Source organism: Lissotriton helveticus, chromosome 1_1, assembly GCF_964261635.1.
Source record: "Lissotriton helveticus chromosome 1_1, aLisHel1.1, whole genome shotgun sequence".
Lineage (NCBI taxonomy): Eukaryota > Metazoa > Chordata > Amphibia > Caudata > Salamandridae > Lissotriton > Lissotriton helveticus.
Window position 1 is genome coordinate 653543182 of NC_136057.1, and position 19339 is coordinate 653562520.

General features: G+C 39.7%; 1 protein-coding gene across 2 annotated transcripts in view; it reads right to left on the reverse strand.

Annotated features, from left to right (window-relative positions):
• CACNA2D1 (calcium voltage-gated channel auxiliary subunit alpha2delta 1) overlaps positions 1 to 19339 on the reverse strand; it is a 1913432-nt gene that overhangs the window by 1669333 nt on the left and 224760 nt on the right. For both annotated transcript variants that reach the window (XM_078674178.1, XM_078674177.1), the window contains exon 2: positions 10794 to 10875. In XM_078674178.1, the coding sequence (XP_078530304.1) occupies positions 10794 to 10875 (82 nt within the window). The remainder of the gene's footprint in view (positions 1 to 10793; positions 10876 to 19339) is intronic.

Consider the following 19339-nt stretch of genomic DNA (forward strand, 5'->3'; position numbering starts at 1 on the left):
TTATTTGCGGCTGCTATCACGGGTAAACTGGTGCTATGGGCTGTTAGCACCAGCTTGTGAATGGGGAGGTAAATTTATCACAACTTTGGCTGTGAGAAAGTGCCGTTAATTCGGCAATAGCTCCTTGTGAATATGCCCCTAAGTGTAAATGCTTAAAGGGTAGATGGTGCACCACCAAATCTCCAGCAAACAGTATAGAAGGTAAGATTGAAAAGTTACCACAAGCAAATTAGGATGACTCATAGTGATTACCTCTTGGCTTCTATTTACCAGTCAAGCAGTTAATCTAAAGAGCTTTGTAAAACTCTGAATTAAAACCCTGTGCAAGCTTCCAGTCTATCATGGCCTCTCAACAACTGTGTGACTCGGCACCATTCTTTGAGGATTAAATCAACCGCATTTATAAGAACTTTCCAACAGCCCCAGAAGGTTATATGAAAGCATGGGACATTAATCAAGCCCCCCCTAATGTCAAAATTTCACTAAGCAAATTTGACCTATGCTCCTTGGAGCAGGTACAAAGGATGCTATCTTAGGCCAAATCGGAATCCCCTCTTGATTCATATCACCCTAGGATAACAGCTTGTGTGAATCTGGTTATTGCTCCAGCTGTAAGGGAGCTTTTTAATCTCTCGTTAACAGCAGCCAAGCTTCTAGTACGCTGGTAATGTGTTCTAGTGAGGCCCAGTCTGAAGATACCTTCAGTTAACCCAAAGGTTCTCTCTAACTACCACCCGATTAGCGTACTGCCATCATTGGCCAAAATGGCAGAGCAATATGTTAACTCACAATTATCGCGTGTAACAAGAGGGAGAGAGAGGACTAGATAGCTAGTCCGAGTCCCCGAGGGTTTATATGTGATTAATCAAAGAGGACTAGCTTAAGTTGACCAAAGTGTTGCAGTACTCTAATTAGTTCTGTCACGGGCACCTTGTTGGTGTATTCATGAAGCCCTCACCCACCAACCTAGTTGGTGGCATGCTTCATCATCGGGCCCACCCAGTGACACCTAGTATGTCCCGGGTGTGCTACGACGCCTGATTACAGCGGAGCTGGTATAATGCTGAGAGTGCAGTGAGTGAGGTTGAGTGAGTTGTGATTTAAAACGGCTTGGTGGTGGTCCCAGTACCCGAGGGTAAATTAAATTTTAATAACTGGGCCGTCACCAGCGGTTAAAAGTAAGGATACAGGCCACTGGCCACTAGGTTGGTGGGTGAGGGCTTCATGAATACACCAACAAGGTGCCCGTGACAGAACTAATTAGAGTACTGCTAGTCCTCTTTGATTAATCACAACTCACAATTATCGTCTTTCCTAGAAGAACATCAAATCTTAGATAACTCACAGTCAGGTTTCAGAGCATATCATAGTACAGAGAGAGCCTTGGTGGCAGTCTCTTATAATATTAGACTTTCCCTTGATGCTGGGACCGCGATTATGCTGGCCCTTCTGGCCCTGTCTGCGACATTTGATATGGCCTTTCATTCCATTCTTGTTCATAGGCTGCATGAGGCTGGCATATGTGGTAGTGCCTTCCTCTGGCTCAAGGACTTCTTAGAAAATCAAACTCAAAACACTTGCCTTGACTCCTTTAGGTCCAAAACCTTAAACATCGACAAAGGAGTTCCACAGGCTTCCTGCCTGAGCCCGACGCTATTCAACATTTATGAAGTTGCCCCTAGCACAGATAGTGAGAAAGTATGGATTTGAAATTGTTTCCTATGTGGATGATAAGAAATTGCTTATGTCCTTTGGTCCAGATTCCAAGAAAGTTAAGTCACATTTTTCGCACCTTATGCATGACATTGCGACATGGATGGCCAAGTATTGTCTCCAGTTGAACAGAGATTCTACTTTTTGGCAGGCAAAGCCCTGGAAATCTGGTTAGCTGAATGGTGGCCATTTGAGCTTGGCCCTGCCCCCACATCCAGGCAGGTAGTAGGAAATCTTGGAGTCAAAATCGATCAAATCGATTAATCGATTAGTTTTTATCTATGAAACTCCAGGTGGATTCCACCTGCGGCACCTGCAATGCCACTATGTGGCTTTTAAGGAAGATTTTTCCCAGGCTTTTCTATTAGATATAGAAAGTCGCTGTTCCAGGCTCCTATCACCAGTCACCTGGATCATGGTAATGCACTTCCTGGAGCAGCTAATGTCACCTTGTTATCAAAGCTCCAGGTGGTACAGAATACTGCAGCCTGGTGAATTTGCAACTTGCCTCGCCATACCTCCATGGCCCCCATCCTAAGGAACTTACAAAGCAGTGATACTGGTCCTATTGGACTTAACAGCAGCCTTCGACATGGTCTCTCATCAGAAACTGATTATGCAACTGAGGAAAGCCGGTCTGCAGGGACAGACACTTAATTGGATGGTCAGTTTATTTGACCAGCACACTCAGAACATCAATTTTGGTCCTTTCAATTCCCAAACCTTGAAACTCACTAAGAGGGTGCCTCAGGGCTCTTGTTTGAGCCCAACTCTATTTAATATCTATGTGGCCCCCCTGCCAAGGTTATTAGGGAGTACGGCTTCACTCCTTTTTCTTACGCTGACGATACCCAACTGCTCCTGTCCTTTGATAAAGACTCTGAGTCTGTTGATCAGAGTTTCACTAAAGGGATGTCAGCTATTGCAGAGTGGATGATGAACCACTGTCTGCAACTAAATGCATCCAAGACAGAAATGTTGTTGTTTGGGTCAGCCCAGAATTTCTGGTCCCCTGGGTGTTGGCCTGCTACTTTGGGTTCTGCTCCTACTCCTACCTTGGTGGCAAAAAACCTGGGAATACGCTTGGATGTGTTGTTATCCATGAAGGACCAAGTGATGACTATAGCAGGGACTTGTTATCATACACTAAGCCTCTTGCGCAGAGTTTTTTGATGGTTACCTCTTTCTGTATGAAGAACCCTGATTCAGGCTTAGATCATGGGCTGTTTAGATTATTGTAATGCACTGTTGGTATCGGCAAATGAGTCCCTACTAACCAGATTACAGATCATTCAAAATGTGGTGGCTCAACTGGCATTAAAAAAAACACCTTGCACATCCTCAGGTCCATTCCTTCAACAACTTCACTGGCTCCCCATCCGCAAGAAAATTCATTTTAAGCTTTGTTGCCTCACCCATAAAGCTTTATATGGTGTTAGCCCTAGCTATCTGTCAGACAAATTTAAAATCTACTGTCCGAATCGTCATCTTAGATCGGAAGGTAAAGGGTTGCTGGTGATTCCCTGGTTTAAGAAGTTTAGATCTGGAGGCAAAACCGTTGTCCATCTAGCCTCAAAATTATGGAATACCTTGCCCGAGGAACTACGCAAATGCTCCAACATACTCTGTTTCAGGAAACTCCTGAAAACAGTGTTGTTCAGAGCTTAAACCTAACTGCCCATGTGTTTCTGACTTTTCCGCTTCTACAGCGCGGAGATACCCGAAGCTTCCATTCGGTTATGTGAGGATCATGCTAAATTCAAAAAGCTATTAAAAACATGGCTCTTTAATGGTTCTCCATAATTCTCCAGTGATTATTCATGCCAACCTGTTGTGCACAGTGCTGAAATGCTTCTTTGAGAGTGAGTCATGCACAATAGCAAGCTCAACATAATATGTCCCAGGTCTGCCATTGCAGCCTGAATGCAGTTGTAAACTGGCAATTTGGCTTGGCAAAAGGTGTTCCTTGCCATGTCTTAAAATCCCTTTTTATTACATATAAGTCACCCCTAGGGTAGGCCCGAGGTAGCCCAAAGAGCAGTGGGCATTGTAATTAAAAGGTTGGACATGTACTTTTAAGTTTTACATGTGTTGGAAGTGAAAACTCCAACATTCGTTTTTCACTAATGCGAGGCCTAGTTCTGCCATAGGATAAGATTGGGTTGCCTTATTACATTTAATAAGTGCTTACTTCAAATTGGAAGCAGGTAGGAATGTCAAGTTTGGTGTAATTGGTTTATTTGTAATTTAAAACCTTCTTTATTGATAAAGTGAATTTTAAGTCCCAATTCTGAAAATGCAATTTTTAGAAATTTGGTATTTTCTTGTCCCAACAATTTGGTGGCTGCAGGCTGTATCTTGGGTCACATTATTAAGTGTAGTAGGCAGTTAGCCATTGTGTATTGATCCCGCACAGTGAAACAAGTGGGTAATAGGTGTTGAGAAGATGGGCCATCCTTGAATTATGGGGGAGATGCTTTTTTCTACCACACTTTCACATCACAAAGGACCTGCCTCAGCACACTCTCAAAGGGTTTCACACTAGTTGATGTGTCCCCAGACAAGCTGGGGCCAAGGAGGCAGGACATTTCATACAATTCCAAACACCTCTGGTGTTGAAAATGTCCAGAACCTTTTCCTTCTTTAAAGCTGGCAAAAAGTATCAAACTTGGACCCTTAGACCCAACTCTTCAGTACACCTGGACTGCTGCGCTGCTCTTCTGGTATGTAGGGCTATTACTCTAATGGCCTACTTCTCTGCTGTCCTACTGCCTGAGTGACAAAGACTGTGCCTGCATCTTGAACCCAGGTTCACCAGCATGACTACAAAGGCTAGTTAGCTGGCCTCCTGATCAGAGCCTCAGGAATAGAAAATGCTCCAACCACCTTGAACGTGGCAAATTGACTCTGCCTAATCTGAGTCTTGCCCACCAAGTGGTGCCACCTCAGTCGTGGCCCTTGGAAGTTGGTCTGAAGGGGCCCGCCCAGCTGTGGACTTAAGCAGAACCGACAAGGAGCGATTCATCTCCTTACAGTTTTGCATCGGAACCACCACTGCAAAATGCACCTCCGAACAAAGGACCTTGCAGCTCCTCAGTACCTCCGATGCACAATGCATCCTCGATGCAGTACTTTGCATTGCAGCCCTGCAACTCCACAGGATTGCTGTCCTGCAACACACCATCCGCGCAGGACGTCACATCTGAGCCCCCAGCTCCTCAAAATTGCAGCTGCACAACACATCCTCCACACAGAATTTTGTAACACTCGACAACAGGGATTTAAGGCACTTTGTTCAGCATGTCTATCCAGGTGAATGTATCTGTCCCACGCTCCATCATGGTCAGTCTGAATTTGTGACTTTTTCCCAGTCTGGTAGGACTAGATGACCACAGCTGGTGCTTCGTGCTTCTAGACACTATTGTTGAAGTCCTAGCAGAATGAGCAGACTCCAATACAGGTAAGAACAAGGACCTTTATTCTGATCATCCACTCTCCACATAAGTCACAGTCATTCTTCTAAACATTCTATCTTGAACTCCCAGGGAAAGTTCTAAGGGACAGGGCAGGGGAGGGGGGAACGGAATATACCACCTAGGGGAAAACAATTACAATGAGATTAGAACAACTGTTTTTACCTAAATCTTTACAATTGCATAACTTTGGTTCCACTTATTGGATTTTGGTGTTTTGGTTTCAAATGATTTAATATAGGTTACTCTTTTGCCCTAAATTGGTGTGAGTTTTGTCTTGTATTTACATTTAATTGAAGTGCTGAATTAATGCTCTACATATTGCCTCAAAGTTAAGCCTAACTGATTTTGTGCTAGCTAGTAGAGGGATAAGCACAGGTTAATTGTGGGTTTGCTTGTGTTTCACCCTGACAAGAATTGTGGTTGCTGGTTGAGTAGGGTTTCAGTCCCCTCAAACAGTAAGCCAGTTTTCTACAATAGCATACCATAAAACTGTTAACGTGTCAGTTTCTGGCAATATTGTTTCACATCTTGATTATTGTAATTTCTTTTTTATCAAGTATTGTCCATTCTGATATGCAGGCTCAAAGACTTTCAACAAGGGTAACTCTTGGGCTACCTAGATTGTGTCACGCTAAACACAAGCATTTCACCAGCTCAGTGCAAATTATCCTCAAGTGTCTCCAACTCAAAGCAGAAAAAGTGGGTTTGTCCAGGATATTATTTATTATTATTTTCTGTTTCCCCCATTAACAGGAACTTTGTCAATGCTTGAAATATTATTTATTTTACAAGGAACTTGCTCCTTGTTCAGAACATGCTTAGTGGTCTGTTGCCAAAATGCTTTTTCTTTCTCTGAGACTCCATAACTTATTTATACAATGTTACTTTGCCTTGTAACTCGTGTTATTGCTTATGACCTATCCCAAATTATGCATATGTTTATGGCTGAAGTATGCCTTGGAATTTTGTTATTTTAAATGTCAGCAAGATTTGTGAATTTCCACGATAGTTTGATTATAAAATGTGCAAAAATGATATATCTCTATATCCAAAGGTCCAACATTTTGTATTGTTTCAGTTCATTAAAACCATAACAATACAATTACCAAAACAAAGAACTGCAGAAAAAGTTTTGTTTTCCTAAAAGTCATGACAAATATTCTGTTTAACAGTACAGTTATTAACACTCAAGTTTATATAAAAATATCCTAGTCCAGTCAAATGAATTATTGATAAAGTGCAGACGTTTTCAAAGTACGTAGTTTGCAGTTAGTAAATCAGGGCATTAATTGACACGCAATACGCTATATAAAAATGGAAAATGTCCCTCCCAGTGTTCTCGCATTGTTCTCCCTTGTGTACTGAAAACACAATCTGCCACTGATCAATCAGTCTTATTTGATGTTATGGAACAACGCACAAGATTATTTTTTTAATGCTTGTGCATGCACGGCGAGGAACTTTCATAGTTGGCAGTTCAATGAAGTGCCTGTTGGATCCAAGCCTGCTATAATTGCCGATCTGCAAGTCCTTACACCTCTAATGTTCATGGCGTGTTTTAATAAAGTGGCTCATGCTTGTGATAATTTAGGACAGATGCAAACTAAGTGTACAAGGTCCTCTTTGCTGCTCCCACATAGTCTACATTCTTTCGAACCTTTGTAGGCCCCAGGTGGCTGGTCCGCAATGGATGGCAGTTTGCCTAGACACAAGGCCATTAGTTGTAGCTTTCTATAGGCCGAGAACGTGATGTTTAAATATGGCGCTGGGGTGAGTGTCTTGCAATTAGTCATTAACATCCAAGCATATTTTCTCTAACTGAAAGTATTTTTATCAACTAGCAACGAGTGAAGTTTTACCAATTCATTCATAGTTTGCTTAAAGGCTGAGTAGGGCAGTTTGGTTTCCCATAGCTCACTTGTGCAGGTTTCTAATAATGCCTTTTTTAGATATTGATAGTATAGAGACTATTCATCTTTCTCTAATTCGTCCCAAAGAGCCTTGTTCAATTCCGAGTCTACAGTATTTGCTTCAGGCTGTACTATTGCTTTATGGTTGCATACATTCTCCCCAGCGTTTCGTTGGTTACTCCATATTCTAGTCTAACTTGTTCTGGGGATGCTGCCTGATGAATTTGAAAGACTCTTTTGTAGATTGTAACTTGAGTTTTGTTTAGCAGGTCGGCATCTTTCCCGTGTAAAGCCATACTGCCACATGATAGTGTTGGTAGTGTTATGGCTTTTATTACTGCCAGTAAGGGTTTAAATGATGCCCTCTTAAGGTTTTTTGATAAGGACCTGAAGGCGAATGATAAGGCATTTGTTCTCTGAGCCATGTAAGCTTTTTGCTTCCGGTGGTTTTGCCTGTTGTCGATTTAGAACTACAGATACTTGTAGTTAGATACTACTTCTAATTTTTTTCCCTCTAGCTGGAATTGCTGTTTAGCTGTTTGATGTCTGCTAATCAGAATTATTTTGCTTTATGTAATGTTTATCTCTAGCTTGTTGCCGGCTATAAACTCCTGGGAATCCAGTATCTAAGTGATATTTTTTTCCATAAGGCCTCTGACTTGTTGGGTGAAACTGTGGATAAATCAGGACATACCTCTTACCCATCTGATTGTAAGAGATCTTGTATCTCAGGATAAATATATGTGTGTCCCCTGGTTAAAATATCTGAAAAACTGTTTTTCAAGGCTAGGTCGCCTGTATTTGTTTGAAAATCCTAGCGGAATTGTAAAGGGGGATATAACAGCAATCAAACAAGCCTTCTATAAGGATAAGCTGGCTCAAAGGGAAAGTGAGGAGCTTATGAAACCAAGAATTAGGAAATATGTGATGTTAAAAACCTGTGAAGGCATGGAGCCTTATTTAATGAGTAATTTCACCTCTCATGAGAAATTCCTGTTGAGTAGGTTTAGATTTGACATCTTCCATCATCTTTTAATTCGACCGAAGTCAGACATTTTTAATAAGGTTACAGCACCTTGTGGCTGCGACGAGAAGTCTCCTCAGGATATGCTGCATTTTATGTTTTTATGTAGGTTTTATGAATACCCCCGCAAACGTTATCTTGTTGCACTTTCAAGGAAACTTAATTTTAACCAAATCAAACCTGCCTTTTTTTATCTGCAGCTTTTGCACAGCGATAGTGTTTTACAGGTTGAAGAATTTCTAAAATTAACCGTCAAATTAAGGGAGTGCTTAGATCAATGATGTTGTACTTACCTTCTGCACTTTACCATGTATCTGGATCAATTAATTGGCAATGGGCTACGTGTAATATGATTTTATTGTGTGTGACTATGAATTATTGTAATAGTATGAATAATGTTTTTAATGATATTGCATATATGTGTACTTTTATGGTGTGAAATATAACCGAATAAAGTCTCTATTGTGTTGTGTTGTTGTTATAAATTCCTGCATTTCTACAAGTGATCTTCGTAAGCCTATCTTAGTTAGGCTCATTAAAACAACGTCATCTGCGTATGATAAATGTGATAGTGGCAAAGTACCTAATTGAGGTGGATGGGATATGATCTTGTTAAGGTTTGGCGCAAGGTCTGCCACGAACAGATAAAAGAGATGGGGGCCAGGACACATCCTTGTTTGAGCCCTTTAGTGGTTTTAACTTTTCTTGATAGACTTGCCCCATCTCCCAGTGTTACTCTCGTCCATGTATTGGAGTATGGAAGGAATATTCCTCTAAGTATTTTGTCAGGGATGTTCCATGTGCACAATTTTCCCCATAGAATATGACGGTCCACACTGTCAAAAGCTGCCTTTAGGTCGATAAAACAGAGGTGGTGCTTTTGTTTCCTTTGAATATATTTGTCAGCAATCAGCCAGAGCTATAGGATATTTGTTATCGTCCCGCACCCTTTTCTGAACCATGTTTGGTTAAGTGGGATCCGTTTTGAATTATCGTACCAGGTAATCAGATCTTCCAATGGTAGTGAGGCATAGTATCTCTATATCTCTATATATCTATCTCTCTCTCTCTCTCTCTCTCTATATATATATATACATATATATATTCCTGGATTCTCCTCGCACCCCACTGGTCGGCAGAAGTCACAGCACAGCAGCAGGTAAGTTTTTCAAAACTTCTTTATTATTCACACACCATGTGCAGGATGCAGCTCATCAAAAATCGGACGGCCTACGTGTTTCGGCTACTCTAGCCTTCCACTGGACCATAGAGTCCCAGGGATCTAGACCTTAACTTATAGTGAAATGTGAAAGTACCCTCTTCCATGTCTATTAAAAATCTAGACCTGCAACCTCGCTCATTTTACATGGTTTCATTTGAACGCCATTGTTGCTCAACATTCCTGTGAAGTACACATTTTAACAAAAAGTCTGGGCTTATGTATAGATGTATACATATATCTACATATTTACACACATTGCATTCAATTTGAGAACAAGACATATGTTCCTCATGTCGCCTTAGTAGACTCAAACATTGTTGTTGGACATGATGAGGATTTACCCAACTTTTGAACCAATTATTTCATATAATTTTCATTTATGTCTTCATCATGTACAATATTTGTTTTTATGAGGGTTAAACTTAGGCCCATTATTCTCAGTAAAGTACCTGAATACATTTCCACAATTTCTCAAAATTGTCTCCATCAAACATGATCATTTTTCCTTTCTAGTCCGCAAAACGGTGCAACCTATACATACACTATTTACAATTCCCAAGGCCAATTCATGACCCCAAGGTATTTACATCCAGGATCCTCAACAATATCTTAAACTAGAAGTATATCTGTTGGGTTGAACATTGTTATTACAGGGTTTAAATTGTTTCGTTCCGGTAAAGTACATTCAATATTTCATGATCCCTGAATATCTTGAACTCATTTAACCCAACACCAGATCCAGGTGATGTTTTCACATCAATTTACATTTACAGACTAAGGATATTTATACTCATCCATTTTTGATGTTTTACTCATGTCACGATGTCTGCCCATGTGTGCTACATGTCCCTTTATTATATATATATTTATATATTTATATATATATATATATATATATCGCGAAAAAACAGTTCCAAAATCGTCACGCTCTCAGAAACCGACACACAGCGCCAGAATGCAAAGTCCAAGGGTATAATATATATCAATATATATATATATATATATATATATATATATATATATAGATAGATAGTGTCGGTAGGAATGAGTACCCAGTTTCTTTAGCTGCATAACTTATTCTACAATTTGAAAATCCCTTTCTACAATTCCCTTGTGAATGCAGTTTGATTCAGCCTCAGCGTATGACAGAAATGCATAGTTGGGCCTACGGTTCGAAAGCATGCAGCTGAAGGCTCAATGAATTTATGCACAGAGACATCTAAACCTAAAAATAACTCTCTGCATCATGGCATCTTTTCTATTTCCTGATGCAAAATGATTTGTCACAAAAGTGAAGAGAAAACAGACGGAACATTTTTTTCGACTATATCACGAATGTATATGTTATAAACGTGTGTTGTCAGTACAAACAAACGTTAATTTAGTATAACCAGTAGACAACTAGAACTGAAACTTCTTAGCCCCTGAAATGGAAAATGCATACTTACATCTGCAAGCTGCTTCACCCCACTTGCTTTACTTGCCAGGGATATGAGGTCTTCCTGCATTTTATCCACCCATGTCTTTATCCTAAGATGAAAGAAAGAGAGAGGGGAGAAGTCTCATCAGCTACAGTTCGGATATCAGAAGCACAGATGCTGTGAGACAGATCACCCATGTGGCACATTATGACTGAAGTCTCTTTCGATTCCTTTGGACTCTCAAGTTTAGACATGCACACTCCCCTACCATCTGCCTCGCGGGCATATTAATATGCTCGCTTTTCGGATACGTCCAATTCAAAGAAGCTGCTAAGTCAACAAAAGAAGAGCGTGCAGCTGCTTGACTGTGAACTAGGGCATTTTTAACCTAAGATATTACTTAACATGCCATGGTCAAAGAGTCACACATTTTCACAGAGAAAAGTTTTGCCAAAGGAACTACGATTGCTTTTGTTTCAATCACTTGGAGAAGGCGCACATTCATGCAGTCAACAAGCAATGGCAAACCCAATAGTTCCGGTTTTGGGTGTTAACCTTTTGACTTCTTTTCGTCCTGACTTTGCAACAGGGATCTGCTGGGAATGAGTCAATCAAACAACAAACATTAGTTGAAAGCAAAAATAAATTGTTTTTATCTCAAAAAGCGTGCACTGCCATTTATGATTGTGGCACCGCAGGGAACTACTATGCGTGCAGATGTTCTGCATTACTCATAATGAATTTAACCAAGGGTTAAAATAGGCTGATCAACTACCCCATCCTGTATGCTTTAGTGGGTGGAAGACATACGTGAATGGCATAGTAGAAGACTAATGGATGAAGAGGGCTAGCTGAAAGCCCACTAATGGATGAAGAGGGCTAGCTGAAAGCCTGTATAAGTATATTATACCGATTGGTTTAGTAAAATATAAACTAGACCTAAAATGAAGCTCTCAATGTGATTATTTATGACCTGTCATAACTTCCCGTCCTGTAAAAAAGCTTATTTGCAGCAAGTCCCCCCTAACTCTGAAAGGCTCTACAAGCTTTGAAGTGAGGCTGAAACATGGCCACTTAAAACGTCTTTTGTTCCATAATAACCCAGCATTGTTTCGACGCACTTATTTGAGATATTGGAAAATGAATGAGGCAGTTTCCATAACTATTTTTGGTTGTGATTAGATTTTGAACTGCTCATTCGTCAACTTCCTCTATACCTTCAGGTTTGTAAAGGTAGGTAACCTAAAACAATTATGCGCACAAATATTTGTACCTTTCAGAGCATTCAGGAGAAAAAGCTAATCGAGTTTTGAACTCACATACAAGATGCATTCAACTCACATTTGTGAGACAAAAACTGGAGGAAAAGTTAGAAACCGAAATGCATGGGTAAACCAACAATCGAGGTCTAGGGAATACTATTCTCCTATATTAAAAACAATGAAAATATAAGAATTACTGTATCAAGCTTTAGATCTCTGGCTATCATTTTAGAATTATTTTTGCCAAATATATTGTCCATGGAAAAATGTTAACGGAATAGGATTTTCTTTCTGTTTTTATTACTTCTATGCTGTGTGGCTTTCTAATTTTGATTAAGATATTTAATTATTTTTCATTAATCAAGTACTTTGTAGCGTCATCAACACCATCCAGGAATCTGAATGCTTCACAGAGAAATAGGTTGCATATCAAATGAAAACCAAAATAGAAATTAGTTTGCTATAGGGGGGTAATAGCTTTCAGATCAAAATTTAAAAAATAGTCCATCACTAGTCTGACAAATTAACAACACAATGTAGACAAAGGGAACTAATTATGTGGTAGCCAGGGTTTCGCACATATCATACCATGCAGGAGTACCTTTTATAATATATGTAAAGGAATAATAACCCCTTGAAAATATAGGAAATAACGAGAATCAATACAATTCTGTGCTACAAGGACTGAAGGCGGTGTTAGAGCAGAAGTCTTTCCTGCTCATTTTTCGAACAACAAAATACATAATTGGTGTTTGAGAAGGTGTGAGAGAAATCCATGTCTTAAGAGCACACCTCGAGGCCTGGAGTAGCACTTGCTGTTTTTTAAGTTTCCTGTAGGAAACTATGAAGAGAACATATTCCTCTACGTAGGGTCAGGTTATGTCTCACATTGTTCAGTTAACCCAGGTGTATGGCTTGATGAATAAGAAATGGCAGTATATTGATACAGATGGCTGTAAAGGAAAGTCACTGTTGCCATGCTGTTAATGGGAGTAACACCCATATTATTTCTTCTCTTTGGCTAGACTTATCACTGATTGGGGCTAGATGGATTTTTTAAAACTTGTTAGGAGAGAATATCCATTCCATAATCGGCCTTGGAAATTACAAGAGTCATAACCACAGCCATAAGGGATAACGAATTTGATCTTGCAAACAGTTTCCAGTAATATTGTGCATTTTTGGTTATTAAAGTTTCGATGAATTTAACGTCTCCTGTCAATAAAATTCAAATGGACCATTTTGCATGCTTCAAGTCCATGTCAAGCATGCCAGTCTACTTGAAAATGTACCCAGCAATTACATATTTGTTTTGAATTTTAATATTAAGTGATACTGTTACGCATACATGCGTAATGTAATCATATTACATTGAACAAAGGCAGGCCTAGAGACTAAAAAAGTCTATGCAGTAGCAGAAGGGAGGAAAATGGTTAGATCAATTAAATCTTGAGGTCTTTATCTGTGCTCATTAAGTCGTTCTTTCATGTCAAGTTGGCGTTGAGGCAAAAACTCACCTGGGCAAAAAAACGCCAATCTCAGCGTCTACACATGTGTGCATGGAGCAGACCGGCGTATGCACTTGTTCAAGAGACAATATTTCCTTTCTACAGTGCGTGCTCTAGATTACTAAATCTACAGGTTAGCTAGAGTTCTCAGACATTTCAACAAAGAAACAAGCAGCAGAGGGTGCTCTGTGCACCTACGCACAGGTGCAGAACAGAACTATGCATCCAGCCTTGTGCAGCTCCAACGGACCAATTAGGACCTAAGTTGTTTTAGTAGGTAGGGGAATTTGCAAATTAAAGCCTTGCTCATGAGATGCCACTTAATTCATATGGGGCCAGTATGGTAGTTGCTCACCCAATTAGAAATATGAGATCCATAAGGTCACCACTGTACTATTTACTTTCCCCAGAGATTTTGGCTTCTGATTGCTCTTGAAATCTCCAGGTGAAACTGTGGGAAAATGTGGATTCTGGTCCGATTTCCCTGGTAATTCCTAATTTCTCTACAGACCTTCGATATTTTACTAGTAATCCACAATACCTCCGAGGGAGGAGCGGGGGTAGGCTTATGGGGTGAGAAATGTGGGCCACTTGAATGAGGGCCTAAGTATTGTAGATGGTTGGTATCAGACTTCGAAATCTAGTTGCCTGAGTGCTTTTGTACGGCCAAGATTTCTCCAAAATTTTAACATCCCATCATTCTTTTTAAAACACAGGCATAAGTATGGGAACCGGCAACTCTCTGAAGAACTAGAATATTATTAAGTTCTAATATTATCTGCGTATTTATTTACACATTTGACCCTAAAGTAACTTGATGCAGAAACTATACAACATACCATAACACTAGGAGGCAATAATTTTAATTTAGCCAAATATAATGTAAATTAAAAGGCTTGCAGTAAATTAATACATACTAGAATATACATATAAATAATTAATGAATGTTTATATCCCTCTGGAGAAGGTAATACACTGCAGATAAAGTGCTCTAACGTTTGCTGATGTAAACAATAGACCCAAGTTAGAAAAGATCAGTACCCCGAGGCACCATATATGTAATGAATGTTTTAAGCGGATAAACCTACTGCAATGAAAAACAATTTACTCTTCTTGGAAATCTGCAGGATACTTTCAGAAGTAATTATTTTACAGGGGTGAAAACTGCTTGCATTCATCAGGCTTGTTGGAAGAGGGTGATAAGTGTTGGAGCCACTCTGAGCAACTTACAAAACGTTGTGTCAATTACAATTTTATATTTGAGTAAGATAAAAAGCTCATACGTGCCAGAGACTGTCACATTTCCTAATTGTTACCTGATCTATTCTCCTGCTAACAATAGGTCCTACCGTCTTTACCAAGGACAAGACACAACAAGCCAATCAGATCCCTCTGGGACAGACAGATCACTTCATAGACCAACACATCTCATTACAGCAACAGAAACCCGCTGGACAATCCCCACATGCATAAAACAAGAAATAATTGCTTCCCTCCATAAAAAATAAGTTCATGAAATCTTATGTGTGTTTCAACACAACCACCTTCACGACCTCCTGTAAGATATCACGTGACGGAGTGTAGGTAAAACTAAGGTCACAAACAGACAAGGACACCTACCCACTAACAATGCTGAAGGTTAACATGCATTACTATGCCCTGGATTGTTCCCCTCTCAAAATCTAAGGTGGGGTAGTTTACCCAGCAGTAAAATTACTCAAGCACTAACAACTGGAATTGTGTATACAAGCAAATGATATCTTACCAAGAAATTAGGACTAAAAATCACAAATCAAGCACCTAGATCACATAGACATACGGAAAAGCAGTAGTGGAAACAATTAGCTCATTTAGGATAAAGAGCACTATAGAGTGCACCATTTTTATTATATGAACGAACTCCAGAGATAGGGGTTGGTCATTTTCACAGTAGGGCCTTTAAGGCAAGCACTGCAAGGAGAAAATTATCAGATTATTTACAAAGTCGCTCCCTCAGGGACATTCTCAAGCATCTATGCTTTGCTAGCCACAGTTGAATCATTATGAGAATTTCTAATTTTTTAATACCAGAGTGTCAGGCTTTTAAGCCTCGAAGCTTAGTAAAGCCATTTTGTTTGAGAGTTAAATCTAACCTGTCCTTTTACTATTACAAGTGGACCTACCGTAGTTAGTTTTAATTCAGTGTGCTCTGGTTTCCCCCAATACGGGCATGCCATAAGTGGATGGTGAAGGTTGGGAAGCTCTGGGAAAGCAGGAGGCCTCCACTGTTTTTTTTAACACGTACCTTTCCCCTTTACTACTCCTCAGCATTGTCATCCACGGAGTTTGGGTTACACATGTGTAACAAACACACAGTGGTTTAGACTTCCCGCTAACACTCATGTTAATTATGACGGTAGTATCTGTTATAAAATGGTTAACTCAGGAGAGTTTCTTTTTAACTTTGTTTATCTTCTATAGTTTACCCTGCTTCTGACACAGATGGCATTGAGCCAAGAGAGCATCACTAGCTACTAAAATTGAAGACCTGGGCAGGTTGTTCCTTTGAGTAAGGGAGCAGCCTTGAGAAAAGTGTGACCACAGGTGTTGTCCTACCCTCAGTCAGACTCAAGGCGCCTAAATGAGACTGACTATATTTTTTTCAAATAACAGACCAATTAGGTAATATATATATATATATATATATATATATATATATATATATATCAAAACAAAACCCTTTCAGGTATAGAGTGATGCATAAATTATGCAAAAAAGAAGGAGAGAACTCTGGGTAGTTCTCAAGTTTTGGTGGAAAGCAGCTCCTGTTAGAGCACTCTCAACACCAGCGACACTTTAGATCTGCTCACCTCAAATGTCTGTTTTTCTATCAAAGTCTTTAAGCATAGGATTAGCACAGTGCCATCCACGCCGAGATAGAAAAGGACAAAGTCTTTTGCCATTTCTACAGCAAAGTCTTTAAGCATAGGACCAGCACAGTGCTGTCCTTGCCGAGCTGTAAAATGACAAAAGCCATTTATCACTCCAGGCACAGTATTACATATATATATTTATTAATATATTATTCCAATATACTTTTTGGTATCATGCCACAATTCAGTGAACCTTAAAATCGAAGGAGTGGCATTAGGGATTAGCCTTCTTTGGTCCTGAAGAAAAGCCTTGGGGTAGGGCTTGAAACTAGTTGACCCAAGAAACCCAGGGACATCACCCCAGAGTGTTTCTTTTTTCCCCTCATTCCAGCCATACTAGTTAGAGGAGCGGAAAAAAACATTCTTTTCCAACTAGCCAGGTAATTTTTATTTCCTTACTTAAAAAAAACACTCGTATTTTCCTTCTCATTAGGTTATAAAACATAAATGCTCCCAAGTATCCATAGGTTGTAGCATGCCCCATTCCACAGCGGAATGGGATGCTTCCTATGATGAAGCATGCCACCTAGGGGTAACCCTGGTGGGCGAGGGTTATTTAAAGAAGTATATTTTTCCTCCTATTAAAACATCAGGAGTGTATGAAGAAAAGAGCAAGATTCATGTAGGTCACAGTAATTCATTTTGGTTTTATAGTACGGCATTGTGGACGTGTCCTCATAAACCCCCCTCTACCTCTCCTATTGTTGTTCATATAGCGCTCGCTGCTGGAACAGCATCACATTGGGAAGCCACCATACACTCTTGTTGTGTTAGCAGTGCTCAGGCAGCAGTGGAACGGAGCCGCCGGCACCCTGGTGGAAGGAAAGTTGAATTCCTAAATATGTGAGCAGTGATTCAGCAGCAGGGGAGTGCTGCTGCTGGTTTCGCTCAAATTTGCAGTGAGGAGCAGTCACTGGCGTGCTCCACCCACAGGTAGAGCTGTAGGAGGGTAATCACTTGAATGGACCAGCCTGATCCCAAGATGACTGCCAACCAAAATCTCTCAAAATCGTATATTTTGGAATCAATACTACAAGATCTCATGGAGGCAATCTTAAGGTCAGCCCATTGACGTTAGGAAAGGACAACACAATAAATTCTAGCTAAAACATGAAAAAGGTTACTGTCATAAAAAAAGGCATTGTTTTCTGTAAGTTAAGTATTGTTTGTATTAATGCAGTGTAATGTTGGGGTCAAAATGTGATGCAGCGCGCCCTACGAAATTCATTTTATTAATTACATTGTTTACTTACTTCCAATTATCCATATTCCGGTTTTTAGCACACCCCACCCTGACCCTCCCCCGCCTTTCTGCCCCACCCGAACTCCCTCCACGGCCCGCGGCTGGTTGAGATGCAAAATAGCTGTTAATACATTCAATACAAGCACCCCAAAGAAGGTGGAATGAAGCACCAATCAGTCAATAACCTGAAGTAAATACTCCGGGGAGGATTCTAAGCTGTGTTTGTATATTGTAAAGAATGTGTAACAGTAGGTCTGCAAAGCAGCTAAAGCTGTGTGTGGCAAGCTATATCGAAAAAGTATATAGTTATGGTTGTGCTGTGCTGCGGGCATGGTGATATCCAGTTTCTGTGAGGTGGCAATGCTTTAAAGTGGATTTATAACTTCAAGTTTAATGGCTCTATGAGGGAGATACATTTCGATGTTAGAATAGATTTTGTGCTATTAAAAAAAGTGCAAAAAAACACAATCTCCACAAGCAGCTTGTTGTGATGGATCATGTTGTTCTTAATCACTCACAAAACATTTTTTCAATGAATGGTACGCGAAATGCCAAAATGGAGTTATTTTGGTAATTTTGTGTAACAAAAGTCACACAGAATTCCTGAAATTATGTGAGATTATGCAGGTGCAACTGAAATTTCACCTAGGCCTATCAGTAAATGGATGTCAATCAATTAACCCATAATACGAAGGACTTGTTCCAAAGAATGAGGGGTTACCTGAAAATAAGACTAAGCAGGTCTAAACTAAGAGCAGGAAAAATGAATGCATAAGTATTCAACTTGGGTTCACAGTCGTGTTATCAGACTGGACATTAGGAAAAGGCAATAACTGCAGTTGTCAAAGATTGCAGTTTATTTTACTCAGCAACATAGTTATCTAGATACCAGTTTTCAAACCATACAATGAGAGTGAAGTCGCAAAGAATGGTGGGAGTACGGTAATAGGAAGAGGCTTCTGGTAAGATAAACTTTATATGAGCTATTAGCAAACATTCTATAAAGTGAAGACAATTCATGGAAAGCACATTATTTACTCTTCAAGTATGAAATAGAAAACTTGAGAAACAATAATGGATATTCTGGCTTTCAGAAGGGTGGGAAAGATTTCTCCCTTCCTGCTAGGTATGACTTCAGAAGTGTAACATATTTGTTTACCAAATTAGATTTTAGTGCTATTAAAGCCACAGAAATAGAAAGACTTCATTCAGGTGCTATTAAAGTGTACAAAATATTTAGAACATGCAATAAATGTTTAACGTCGGTGTTTATATGACATCACGGATTGTGTAAATTATCTTTATAGCGCAGTTGCAACTGAATGGATGCTGAAAAAACAACTAATGATTAAATTAGGTATTTTTTTCTATCTATGTAATGCAAGCACACCGCAACTATTATTCAAACTTCACTCAGGGTTCTAGTCTACTTGCTTACTAGCCACAGTTTCAACTATTTTTGAATGTGAGAAGGGCACAGGTTAAAAAAGGACACAATTAGCTGCTGTTGATAAAAATGATAAAGTTCTTGTGTTTTTTTTAATTCAATATCTGGTCCAACTATTATAGGGGGGCTCTCATTGAAATATTTGGAGTACCCCAACAGTGGCTAAACAAATACTAGGTTTGATGATATTCACATACCTAC